Here is a 13,497-nt window from a genome sequence, read left to right on the forward strand (position 1 = left end):
CTCTCCAGAGATATTCAATCGGGTTCAAGTCCGGGCTCTGGCTGGGCCACTCAAGGACATTCAAAGACCTGTCCCAAAGCCACTCCTGCATTGTATTGGCTGTGTGCTTAGGGTCGTTGTCCTGTTGGAAGGTGAACCTTCACCCCAGTCTGAGGTCCTGAGCGCTTTGGAGCAGGTTTTCATCAAGGATCACTCTGTACTTTGCTTCGTTCATCTTTACCTCGATCCTGACTAGTCTCTCAGTCCCTTCCGCTGAAAACATCCCCACAGCATGATGCTGCCACCACCATGCTTCACCGTAGGGATGGTGCCAGGTTTCCTCCAGACGTGACGCTTGGCATTCAGGCCAAAGAGTTCAATCTTGGTTTCATCAGACCAGAGAATCTTGTTTCTCATGGTCTGAGAGTCCTTTAGGCGCCTTTTAGCAAACTCCAAGTGGGCTGTCATGTGCCTTTTACTGAGGAATGGCTTCCATCTGGCTACTCTACCATAAAGGCCTGATTGATAGAGTGCTGCAGAGAGGGTTGTCCTTCTGGAAGGTATTCCCCTCTCCACAGAGGAACTCTAGACCTCTGTCAGAGTGACCATCGGGTTCTTGGTAACCTCCCTGACCAAGGCCCTTTCACCCCTGATTACTCAGTTTGGCCGGGCGGCCAGCTCTAGGAAAAGTCATAGTGGTTCCAAACTTATTCCATTTAAGAGTGATGGAAGCCACTGTGTTGTTGGGGACCTTCAATGCTGCAGAATATGTTTGGTACCCTTCCCCAGATCTGTGCCTCTACACAATCATGTCTCGAAGCTCTACGGACAATTCCTTTGACCTCATGGTATGGTTTTTGCTCTGACATGCACTGTCATCTGTGGGACCTTATATAGACATGTGTGTGCCTTTCCAAATCATGTCCAATCAATTGAATTTTCCACAGGTGGACTCCAACCAAATTGTAGAAACGTCTCAAGGATGATCAATGGAAACAGGATGCACCTGAGCTCAATATCGAATCTCATAGCAAAGGGTCTGAATACTTATGTAAAAAAGGTATTTTCTGTTTTCCCTTTGGCATTATGGAGTATTGTGTGTAGATTGATGAGATTTTTTATTTCATCCATTTTATAATAAGGCTCTAACGTAACAAAATGTGAAAAACGTCAAGCGTCTGAATACTTTCGGAATTCACTGTATGTACATACCTTAATTACCTCGTACTCCCTTGCACATCAACTCTGTACTGACATTATTATTACATGTTTTATTTTTCTATTATTTCTCCATTTTATTTTTCTCTACATTTTTCTCTAAGTATTTTGCTGTTAGTGAACAGCTGTTGTTTACGAAGCATGTTACAATTAAAATTTGATTGAGGCACAGATCTAGGATTCATTCTCAGTACTGGATAGATGGACCTATTACCTAAAAGTCATACCCGGCATATTTTTCTTATATTTTATATTGGTTCACCGATAGATGGCGCCATCACAGAGTCTATGGACCTTTTCCACCAGAGCAGGACGTCTTGCTGTCAGATCCGGAGCTGTTGTTGACTATATACAAATCTGACCAGGAACTCTTGCTGTTAGTTGCTTGACTCAGTGAGTATGAATTTACACCTAAAAAATACGACGTACATGATTGTTCTACCAAAATCACATAGCTAGATGTGTTGAGAATAAAACGTGATTGTAATGTGTTTGTGTATCTAAGCATGTGAGAGCAAACTCGGCATCTCTGTCCTTGCCGACCCCCGGTTTACCGAGGTAAAAGGAGTTAATATTGAATATTCGTTTTTTATTCTCAATCGGGAAGATGGACAAAAATCCACGGGTTTTTTGTTGTTGAAATGTATTTTTATTTATTTATTTGTATTACTTTTATTACTTTCAATCTTCAATAGCTCTTACAGAAAGCGTGCCATGACTATGAAAATGATACTGTATATTCTGAATCAGGGAGGATAGAGAAATCATATTTTTGGGTATTTGTTTTTTAAAATTGTGTTTGTTGATTATTTTACTCCCTACAGAATTCCTTCAGTATAATGGGAACCTGCTAACACTATCTGTTGTTGGAGCAAATCATTAAGGAGAGCTGAGCATTAAATATAAATAGGTCTAGTTGCCCGGCTGAAGTAGCAAGGACATGCACATTAAGAGAAGATGAGGCTATAGGCTATACTCTATACTCTAGGCTATACTCTCCCAGGCTATACTCTATTTTTGAAAGAGTACATTAACCAAGACCACACGTACATTTATGACAGCTGGACGTACTATGGTCAGCAGGATACAGGAAGAAAGATGGAAGCAAGATAACTGATGACTAACACGTAAAACATAAGTTTAGTTTAGTTTATTTTTTTAAATTTTTACAGGGACAGTACACATTAATCAACGTTTCAGTAAAAGTGCCGGTTTTAGCCAGCCGGCTAATTTTCAACCGCAGTCCCTGGGCAGGTTAAGCATGCAATGCATAGATTATTTTAGGACGTGAAAAGGGTTCTGTCATCGTTATAACCTAACCAAAAGCAAATATGAGCGTTAGTGGGCGTGAACAAGCAAGCTCTGAGATGGAAAGATTAATGATGGAGAAAGGTCAAGGGAAGCTATTTTCATATAGAGGGAGGGGACTGTATACGTTATGCAAAGACAAAATCCTATAAAGGCAGGACTCTGTAATATGAGAATTTAGTCTCTTTCCATGGAGGGGCTCGGTGCTGTTATAGGGTCCTTCCATGGAAGGGCTCAGCTTTGCTACTTTGTATTAAAGTCTATATTGAATTAACAAGTTCTTGTAAGAGTGTTATATTTCTGAGACGATTCTCCACGACACTGTCTTTAACCATGTCACATGTAAACCTCACAATATATTGACCGTTGTCATAGTATCTGCCTCTCTGTCACTTTCTGTTACCCTCAAATAATCCTTCAGAACTACTCCCACCACTCTTCATATTGCTGAGATGGAACAAACTGGTATGAAGCTGCCAACGGCTACCTGATCAAAAGTTCAGGTTGCAGAGTAGAGATTAAATTATTTTGCAACGCTCAGATAAGCAATCAGTGTTGGGGTCAGAGGTTGTTAGAATGTTGGGAAACCTGTTCCTTTAACTTATTCCTCCTAGAGTCTGCCCCTTGGCTTGGCAGGTATGGTATGTTGTTGACATGTAATTGGGAGGAATTGCCTCAATAGTGAGAGGTTGTGATAATGGTTTGTTACTTGTTTTCAAAGTGTTGGGTGTCAGATACTTTAGGCCATCGGCAATTATTTTGAAGGTTTGATTAACTTTGAAGAAAGAAAGAAATAAAGGAAGAAAGAATAGTATGGAGTGACTGTGTGTGTTTCTCTGTTCCAGTTGAGTACTTCTTTTGAAGAGACGGAACATCTGGATGATCATGGATGAATTCACTCCTTTAGACTGTCTGCTACCTACAGGTACTGTATTCTCTCTCCCTCTCTCTCTCTGACAGACACACTTAAAAAAAGATATATATATTTCACCTTTATTTAACCAGGTAGGCTAGTTGAGAAGAAGTTCTCATTTACAACTGCGACCTGGCCAAGATAAAGCAAAGAAGTTCGTCACATATACCAACACAGAGTTACACATGGAATAAACAAACATACTGTCAATAATACAGTAGAACATAAGTATATATGCAGTGTGTGCAAATGAGGTGAGATAAGGGAGGTAAGGCAATAAATAGGCCATAGTGGTGAGGTAATTACGATATACCAATTAAACACTGGAGTAATAGATGTGCAGAAGATGAATGTGCAAGTAGAGATATTGGGGTGCAAAGGAGCAAAATAAATACAGTATGGGGATGAGGTAGTTGGATTGGCTATTTACAGATGGGCTATGTACAGGTGCAATGATCTGTGAGCTGCTCTGACAGCTGGTGCTTGAAGTTAGTGAGGGAGATATGAGTCTCCAGCTTCAGTGATTTTTGCAGTTCATTCCAGTCATTGGCAGCAGAGAACTGGAAGGAAAGGCGGCCAAAGAGGAATTGGCTTTGGGGGTGACCAGTGAGATATACCTGCTGGAGCGCGTGCTACCGGTGGGTGCTGCTATGGTAACCAGTGAGCTGAGATAAGGCGGTGCTTTACCTAGCAAAGACTTGTAGATAACCTGGAGCCAGTGGGTTTGGTGACAAATATGGTCAGTTTTACGAGGGTATGTTTGGCAGCATGAGTGAAGGATGCTTTGTTGTGAAATAGGAAGCCAATTCTAGATTTAATTTTGGATTGGAGATGCTTAATGTGGGTCTGGAAGGAGAGTTTACAGTCTCACCAGACACCTAGGTATTTGTAGTTGTCCACATATTCTAAGTCAGAACCATCCAGAGTAGTGATGCTGGACGAGCGGGCAGGTGCAGGCAGCAATCCTTTGAAGAGCATGCATTTAGTTTTGCTTGCATTTAAGAGCAGTTAGAGGCCACGGAAGGAGAGTTGTATGGCATTGAAGCTCGTCCAAAGAAGGGCCAGAAGTATACAGAATGGTGTCATCTGCGTAGAGGTGGATCAGAGAATCACCAGCAGCAAGAACGACATCATTGATGTATACAGAGAAGAGACTCGGCCCAAGAATTTAACCCTGTGGCACCCCCATAGAGACTGCTAGAGGTCCGGACAACAGGCCCTCCGATTTGACACACTGAACTCTATCTGAGAAGTAGTTGGTGAACCAAGTGATGCAGTCATTTGAGAAACCAAGGCTGTTGAGTCTGCCGATAAGAATGTGGTGATTGACAGAGTTGAAAGCCTTGGCCAGGTCAATGAATACAGCTGCACAGTAATGCCTCTTATCAATGGCGGTTATGATATCGTTTACAACCTTGAGCGTGGCTGAGGTGCACCCATGACCAGCTCTGAAACCAGATTGCATAGCGGAGAAGGTACGGTGGGATTCGAAATGGTTGGTAATCTGTTTGTTAACTTGGCTTTCGAAGACCTTAGAAATGCAGGGTAGGATAGATATAGGTCTGTAGCAGTTTGGGTCTAGAGTGTCTCCCCCTTTGAAGAGGTGGATGACCGCGGCAGCTTTCCAATCTTTGGGAATCTCAGACGATACGAAAGAGAGGTTGAACAGGCTAGTAATAGGGGTTGCAACAATTTCGGCAGATAATTTTAGAAAGAGAGGGTCCAGATTGTCTAGCCGGCTGATTTGTAGGAGTCCAGATTTTGTAGCTCTTTCAGAACATCAGCTATCTGGATTTGGGTGAAGGAGATATGGTGGGGGCTTGGGCTAGTTGCTGTGGGGGGTGCAGGGCAGTTGACCGGGGTAGGGGTAGCCAGGTGGAAAGCATGGCCAGCCGTAGAAAAATGCTTATTGAAATTCTCAATTATCGTGGATTTATCGGTGGTGACAGTGTTTCCTACCCTGAGTGCAGTGGGCAGCTAGCCTTAGCTTTCCTAACTGCCTGTGTATTTTGGTTCCTAACTTCCCTGAAAAGTTGCATATCACGGTGGCTATTTGATGCTAATGCTGTACGCCACAGGATGTTTTTGTGCTGGTAAAGGGCAGTCAGGTCTGGAGTGAACACAGGCACATACTGGAGTTTTTCACTGCATAATGCAGTCATTCAGTTTTTCCTCTTAGTTGTGGGCTATGTTGGGCATCATGCATTCAAGTAGCCTATCTAAACAATTCAGTGATTTGACCTGCAGATATATTGTAGTAGATAACATAGAAAACGAACTCCTAAGACAATTCACAGTAGCCAAACTATTGTCCCTATTACAGTAAGTGGGACTGAGTGTCTGAGTTGTTTAAACACCTCCAGCCCCTAGAGTTTTCCTGGGCTTTTACAGAGAGCAGAGCTCAAGGCAAAACAAGAGACACGCATCTATTAACATTGTCTGGAATAACTCTGACTTTAAGGGTCCTGCACTAAACAGAGGGCTGAAATATCGCTGCTTTATTCCCCCTGTAGTTTACACACATACACACATTCTGTCCTTCCTTATCCCACTCTCTTTCTGTCTTGGTTTTGAAATTCAGAAGAGGGAGGAAAAGAGGGGCGATGAATTCATGAGACACTCCTAAATCACTGTTATCTACTGTTAATACACTGCCTAGATGTGGGCGCGCGTGTGTGTGTTTACGCGCACTCGCTGTGCAAGTGAGTGCAGGCAAATTTGTTCTGAAACAGGCTTTTCATTCTGCTATATGGCTCTATATCAGTGATGTTCAATTTCGGAAAGGACCATATCTGATAATAATTTTTATTGAAGACATAATACCATTTTCCAGACATCTGAGTGTGTTGGACATGTTGTTTGTGCTTGTAGAGAAAACTCACAGGTTTTGTATTATCTCTTCTCCCCTCTCTCACTTTCTTGATCTCCCCCTCACCATTTCTCCGTTCCACTCATGAGTCAGACTCTTCTAACATAAGACTAGCTTAGTCCTGAGTTATTCATCGAAATGCTGGTTATTTTTATTTTTTTAAACATCTAATTGACCTATCTAGGTTCAATTATTTGAATTCCATTTTGTTTGTTATTTTTCTTCTGTGAACCCAATGTGCACATCGCAGTTTCTCCAGAGATAAATCAGATCCAGACTGAACTTTGCAATGTAGTAGGGAGTTGTAGTTTCCAACTGGCCAATATTCTACCATAATCCATTGCACATCTACTTGTCCACTCTGTGTTTCTTTTACGTCTGCTACAGAAGAGGAAAGAATGCGTGATGGTGAGGCGATATAGAGAGAAGAGCTGTTGCTTTGCAAGTTATCTCTACCTGAAAATACGTTATCTAAGTCACTCATGGTTGGTATTCAGCAGTCATAAAAATGCCTTATTGATTTTGAAGAACTACAAAACAGTGATTTTTTTCAGACAGCATAGGCGGCAGCTCTATAGAGATGAGGACTTGGAATTAAATAATAAAGTCATCAAATTAAACAAATGTAAAATACACAACTGAAATATTTTATTAAAGTCAAATAATGTGAATAAATTGTTAATAATTGATAAGCAGTAATGGGCAGTCACTACCATCGTGGGACTTTTATTAATTAAAAATAATCGAAATCAAAAAACTTTTTTAGTAATCTAACCGAAGCAGACCTAAAAAAAACACTAATCGCTCAGCACTAGACTAGTGCTACATATTTATTACATGTAGGTATTCTATGGGGTGTATTAGGATCATATTATGAGTCCAGCATGCTAATTTATTAGGAGAATGTTCCATTGAATTTTAATGAACACAAAGTCCCTTAGCACAGTCATTTGGGTTATATGATAATGTGTAAGTGACAGACGGCTATCTGCAATAAGACACTAAATGAGAGTTGATGAAAACAGCTTGGCTCTCTTGCTGTCAACAGATCCTCATTAAGAGGAGACATCAAAGTGTATAGACTGTCAGACTCGATTGACAGATAACTGACAGAGAGAGAGAGGGACTTCCTCAACCATAGTAGCTGACTATTGTTGTACCAGCGCCCATTTAAGTCCTTGAAATAACTATTCCAACTTTTTCAAAGTGTTTGAAAAATATATAAAAACACAGAACATAACAGTGCGTACGACTGAAAAAACAGCAACAACTGTCGGCAGTACCAAAACTTCAACGGTCATTGAAAACATCCTCTCAACAGAAAGTACAAGTTTCCTTTGTTAAAATGATGGTAGTTCTTGAAATGACATTAGTCAAGAGATGTTAGTGTAATAAAACTGCAAGGTATTTAAAAGCCTGTCACCAATAGACACCAATACATTACCTCCCAAAACAGTCTTTCATGGTCCACTCCCCATTGGTAAAGATGGCACCCAGTTGGTTGACTAGGCATATACACACATACACTACATGACCAAAGTATGTGGGCGGCTGCTCGTTGAACATCTCCTTCCAAAATCATGGGCATTAATATGGAGTCGGTCCCCCATTTTGCTGCTATAACAACCTCCACTCTTCTGGGAAGGCTTTGCACTAGATGTATGAACATTGCTGCAGGAACTTGCTTCCATTCAGCCTAAAGAGCATTAGTGAGGTCGGGCACTGATGTTGGGTGATCAGGCCTGGCTCGCAGTGGGCGTTCCAATTCATCACAATGTGTTCGATGGGGTTGAGGTCAGGGCTTGTGCAGACCAGTCAAGTTCTTCCACACCGATCTCGACAAACTATTTCTGTATGGACCTCGCTTTGTGCACAGGGGCATTGCAATGCTGAAACAGGAAAAGACCGTCTCCAAACTGTTGCCACAAAGTTGGAAGCACAGAATCATCTAGAATGTCATTGTATGCTGTAACGTTAAGATTTCCCTTCACTGGAACTAAGAGGTCAAGCCCAAACCATGAAAACCAGCCCCAGACCATTATTCCTCCTCCACCAAACTTTACAGTTGGCACTATGCATTAGGGCAGGTACCGTTCTCCTGGCAACCGCCAAACGCAGATTCGTCCATCTGCCAGATGGTGAAGCGTGATTCATCACTCCAGAAAACGCGTTTCCACTGCTCCAGAGTCCAATGGCGGTGAGCTTTACACCACTCTAGTTGACGCTTGCCATTGCACATGGTGATCTTAGGCTTGTGTGCAGCTGCTCTGCCATGGAAACACATTTAATGAAGCTCCTGATTAACAGTTCTTGTGCTGACGTTGCTTCCAGAGGCAGTTTGGAACTCGGAAGTGAGTGTTGCAACCGAGTACAGACTATTTTTACGCGCTTCAGCACTCTGCAGTCCCATTCTGTGAGCTTGTGTGGCCAACCACTTCACGGCTGAACCGTTGTTGCTCCTAGACGTTTCAACTTCACAATAATAGCACTTACAGTTGACCGGGGCAGCTCTAGCAGGACAGAAATTTGACGAACTGACTTGTTGGGAAGGTGGCATCCTATGACAGATCCACGTTGAAAGTCACTGAGCTCTTCAGTAAGCCATTGTACTGCCAATATTTGTCTATGGAGATTGCATGGCTGTGTCAGCATTGGATGTGGCATTGGGTGTGGCTGAAATAGCCAAATCCACTCATTTGAAGGGGTGTCCACATACTTTTGTACATGTAGTGTATAAATACAAAGTTGTATCCTCACCTTTCGCCAGGCTTTGTATCTGATCTCCTCACCACCGAGAATGTAAAAATCTCTAACTGCCTCCTATGAAAACGGAGAAAGCATCATTAGTATAGTAACAGATTTGTTATAACGCATCAGCACAAAAGATTGATGAGTTAGTAATACAAATTATGTTATGATGAATATGGAGTTGTTTTAAAGGTATTACAAATGTTCAATTTACAGATAGCTAATTTTTTCTGGCCAGTCTTGTTCCCAGTGCAGTAGACCTCCTTAGTCTTGTTGCCAGGGCAGACGACACTGGTGGTCTTGTTGCCTTGGCATTAGTCACCGATCTTCTTGTTGCCAGGGCAGTAGACACTGGTCTACTGAGAGAAGTGCCATGGCGCCCGCAGTGCAATTTAGAAGTAGCCCACCAATACATTTTCACCCACGACATCGTTTTCAGCGTAGCCTAATTTCGTCTGAAAACCACGAACTTGGCAACACTGCACATAAGAGTATAGCAAGATGGCTGCGTCCCATGAGAGATGAAAACTTGGGGCGCCTCTCGACACCTAGGTCAGGGGAGAACTGCAAGTCCGCTGGAGCGAAACATACAGTACGTCTCTCTATCTTGCAGGGTAAGCGTGGTTCCCAAACTTGAAGGCTAAAACCGTGAGGGTTCCCGGTGGACAGACAAGTCACACAGACAACTAAGACAAACCCTCAGTGCCGCAATACAGTACTGGTCAACCAAACCGAGTATCTCCCAGGTTGGTACACTGTCACAAGTAATCAAAACAAGGACAAAACCCAAACGAGATGGCACAAGCCAAACCGAGTGGGGGGACAGCATAGCACCCAGATGGAGAGGCTAGCTTCTCCAAGCTATTGAATAGCAGCGGGTATACTTCTGCGCTTCTACACTACATAGAGCTCTTACCAAGCAAATCCTCTTCTTCTTAAGTTTCTATCGGCGGATTGCAACCAACTGACAGGTGCATACACGGCCACCTACTATACTAGAGTGCAAGGCCAGTCACGACCTGTCTTATAACAGGGGTTCCCAGATGTTTTCACTAGGGGCCCCCCTTTTAGCATTGGGGAATATCCCGCGCGCCACGTCTATTTCTATGAGCAGAAGCACTGTTCATGACACAAACTGTTCACATCCCTCTTGTTGGTGGAGAGAATGTCAAGCTTATTTCCAGCAATTTTACAATTTTAAAGCACATTTTCTTGTAATTCTGTACATGTTTTCATGTCTAATGTGTATTCATGTGATATTTGAGTGACAAAAAAATTACAACAATATCGGCTAAAAAAACGAAATAAAAAACTTTAACTGGCGCGCCCCACAGTTTGGGAACCACTGATCTATACCACTAACTCTGAATTTCTAATAAAAAATAAATAAAAAACAAAACTCACTACTCCCATCACTCCCACCCAAAATACCACCCACTCCCCATTCCAGTGCAACCTCTGACCCTGTCAAACTTCTCCCTTTGTTCCCTTTGTTCAACCGTTTCCTCTGTCATACAGCCATTACTCATTCCAGTACCATGTTTCCCTATCAATTTCAAAGAGGAATTCAATCCCATATGCCCTATTCTCATCCTAGATAACATAACTTCCTCCCTTCTGCTCCCATTATATGACACTATCCTGCGTTCAGATTTCCTTGTAAGAAAATCCTCTCTGGAATGAGCCGAGAAAAGGAAGAGGTGGACTTCTTCTTCTGTGGTTTTTATATGGCAGTTGGCAACCAACTTTAAGGTACCGCCACTAACTGAACTGGAGTGTGGACCAGAGAAAGTGAAAGTCTAAATCCTACCCAATATTCTCATCTCCCTAAGGAAACGAAGTACATAATAAAATACTACATCCCTTGAAGATTTCCCCAGCAGTTCACTTAATCCTTGCTCTTTGACCCCACTCTTCAAATCTAATAACAATCACTCGAATGATCAGTTTCCGAAAGAAATTGCAGAACGGCGCAAAGTTCTGTATCCAATTTTCAAAGAAAATAGATTAAAAGCGAAACGAGTAGCTCTCGTCGTTGATAAACTATATATTGATAACCAGTTGTTAAGAGACACAAAGATTACTCCATGGTTATTTTAAAAATTACAAAGTTCTCATAGATGAGGAAAATAAACACAATTCAAGCCCGGTTACTGATTGTAACAATACAATACAAAATATAGCTTTTCTATAAATCTTCACATATAACTAATTGAACACAAGCACTATTTCTATATAGTGAAGATAAAAACTAAGTAAACAGAAGGCACAGTATGTGTGGATGGTGTGGTGTGTGTTTATTTTTATTTGTTATGTTTGAAAAGTTGAGTGAGTGAGTAATGAAATTGTAATGAAGTTGCATATCCCAGAGCCAGTGTATTGCTGTGGGCCGGGTATGAGAGGGCTTTCAATGTTGTTCAGATGATGGATATACTTTTATAATGAATTACACGTCTTATTTATTTATTGTCCTATCATGGGGAACTACATTTTTAAAATAAATTATATCTAATTATTTATTATCCTATTTTAATGGTACGGTCCATGGCCCTATACCCTAGACACCCACATGAATAGCCCAGATACTAAGGAGAAGTCCCTAACTGTTTTATGTGCATGCTGTATGCGGTCTGTATGCAGCCAAAATGAGGTCAGGGACCAAGAGCAGCACTGCCCCCTCAAGATTCTGAGCCTGGCAGGGTTGGTCCTGCAAAGCCAAAGCCCCCTAAAGGGAGAGCATAATAAACAAGGAAATTCTCAAAGCTGCTAATGAGAACCTTGATGACCTTGTACCTAGCCGGTGGGGATTCCGGTGGGGTGCCCCCACCCAGGCAGTGGCAGTGCTGGCAACACTAGCTGCAGTAACCCATGGGGAGGGGGTCACACTCGGACATTCAGAGAGGGGGTATATTATTGTGGCCCTGGTGGCACGAAACCAATCGGACTGCATGGAGAGGCTTGGGAACATGGTCAAAATGGATGACCGTATTGTGGGTGTTTCAGGAAGAAGGTGTACATTTGACCTCCATCATCTAGGATGTGACAATGGTAAATAAATCTCTACATTTATGCTCATTTTTTGCGCGGTCTTGCAGGCCTTCTCATGCAGCTGCAACTGCAAGTACATTTGTAAATCATGACCCATCTTGAGTTGGGCTCTGGGATGGTGCAATTGTTGAGAGGGTGAGCTTATGGTTGTGTGGGGGTAAGGGCTGAATGTGTGTGGGTGTATGTGTGTATCCCACAACTGTTGCGAAGGAAGAAGTAAAAGATGTTAGGGACTATAGAGGATGATTCACAGCAATATGGAATAAAAATCGAGGTGAGGGCGATGGAAATGCATTTGGCAATGGATCTGCTTCGGTTCGGTGGATGGTGCTGTGTGCACTTTTCGAAGGATGGATCCCAGTCGGTCCGGGGCTGTGCGATGCGGGGGGTCGGGGGTGGTCTGCCGGGCATTGGGATGACAACCCAACTCGAGATGGGGGCTTTTGGCGGGTGGAATAGTGGGGACCAATTGGAGGTTTGCTTAGTGGAGATGCAAATGTCATGGTACAACTATATAGACACTCAATCATTATGTTACTTTTTAATAGGACGTTTACAAACATATATTTTGATAAAAATAATTGAAAGGTGTGTCTCATTATGGTAAGTGGTGAAATAAGTATAGCCAGTTACAATTGTAATGGCTTAGTAGATAATAAGAAAAGACGATCAGTATTTACCTGGCTAAAAGAGAAGGATTATAATATCTACTGTTTACAGGAAACCCATTCAACAGTTTTAGATGAAGTTTTGTGGAAAAAGAACTGGGGGGGCGAAATATATTTCTCCCATGGGCAAAGAAATTCAAAAGGGGTGATGGTTTTAATTAATAATAACTTTGATCCAAATGTGCAACTTGTCCAAACAGATCCTCAAGGTAGATGGATTATTTTAAATATGTTATTGGACAATAAACATATATGGCTTATTAACCTATACGGTCCGAATAATGATGATCCAAGCTTCTTTGACAATATATATAAGAATGTATCAACTCTACAAGCAACACTAGACTCTATTATTATAGTGGGAGATTTTAATACGGTCTTAAATACCTCTATGGACCGGAAAGGAAATCACACTACAAACTATCACCCTCAGGCACTTAAGGAAATCAGGAATGTCATGGATATATTGGAATTAGTGGATATATGGAGACTTAAATACCCTGACCTAGTGAGATATACATGGCGGAGGCTTAATCAAGCTAGTCGCCTTGACTACTTTCTTATATCATTCTCTCTGGCACCAAAAGTTAAAAAGTGTTTGATAGGGGACAGAATGCGGTCGGACCATCACATAATTGGCATATATATTACTCTTACAGAATTTCCACGTGGGCGAGGATATTGGAAATTTAATCAAAGCCTACTAGATGATAAATTGTTTAGAACTAGGACAGAAGAATTTATAA

General features: G+C 41.9%; 1 protein-coding gene across 8 annotated transcripts in view; it reads left to right on the forward strand.

Annotated features, from left to right (window-relative positions):
- The first annotated feature begins 1,492 nt into the window (after window positions 1-1,492).
- Window positions 1,493-13,497, forward strand: part of tpk1 (thiamin pyrophosphokinase 1) — an 82,797-nt gene continuing 70,792 nt past the window's right edge. For 4 of the 8 annotated variants that reach the window (XM_071414749.1, XM_071414756.1, XM_071414754.1 and 1 more), the window contains exons 1-2: window positions 1,493-1,590; window positions 3,351-3,430. In XM_071414749.1, coding sequence (XP_071270850.1) covers window positions 3,385-3,430 — 46 coding nt within the window. In that variant the 5' untranslated portion in view covers window positions 1,493-1,590; window positions 3,351-3,384. Of the gene's footprint in view, window positions 1,591-1,639; window positions 1,756-2,951; window positions 2,971-3,027; window positions 3,142-3,350; window positions 3,431-13,497 lie in introns of those variants that run through there. The other 4 variants (XM_071414755.1, XM_071414751.1, XM_071414753.1 and 1 more) reach the window with 4 other exon arrangements.

The sequence above is a fragment of the Salvelinus alpinus genome, chromosome 8 (assembly GCF_045679555.1).
Source record: "Salvelinus alpinus chromosome 8, SLU_Salpinus.1, whole genome shotgun sequence".
NCBI classification, from domain to species: Eukaryota; Metazoa; Chordata; class Actinopteri; order Salmoniformes; family Salmonidae; genus Salvelinus; species Salvelinus alpinus.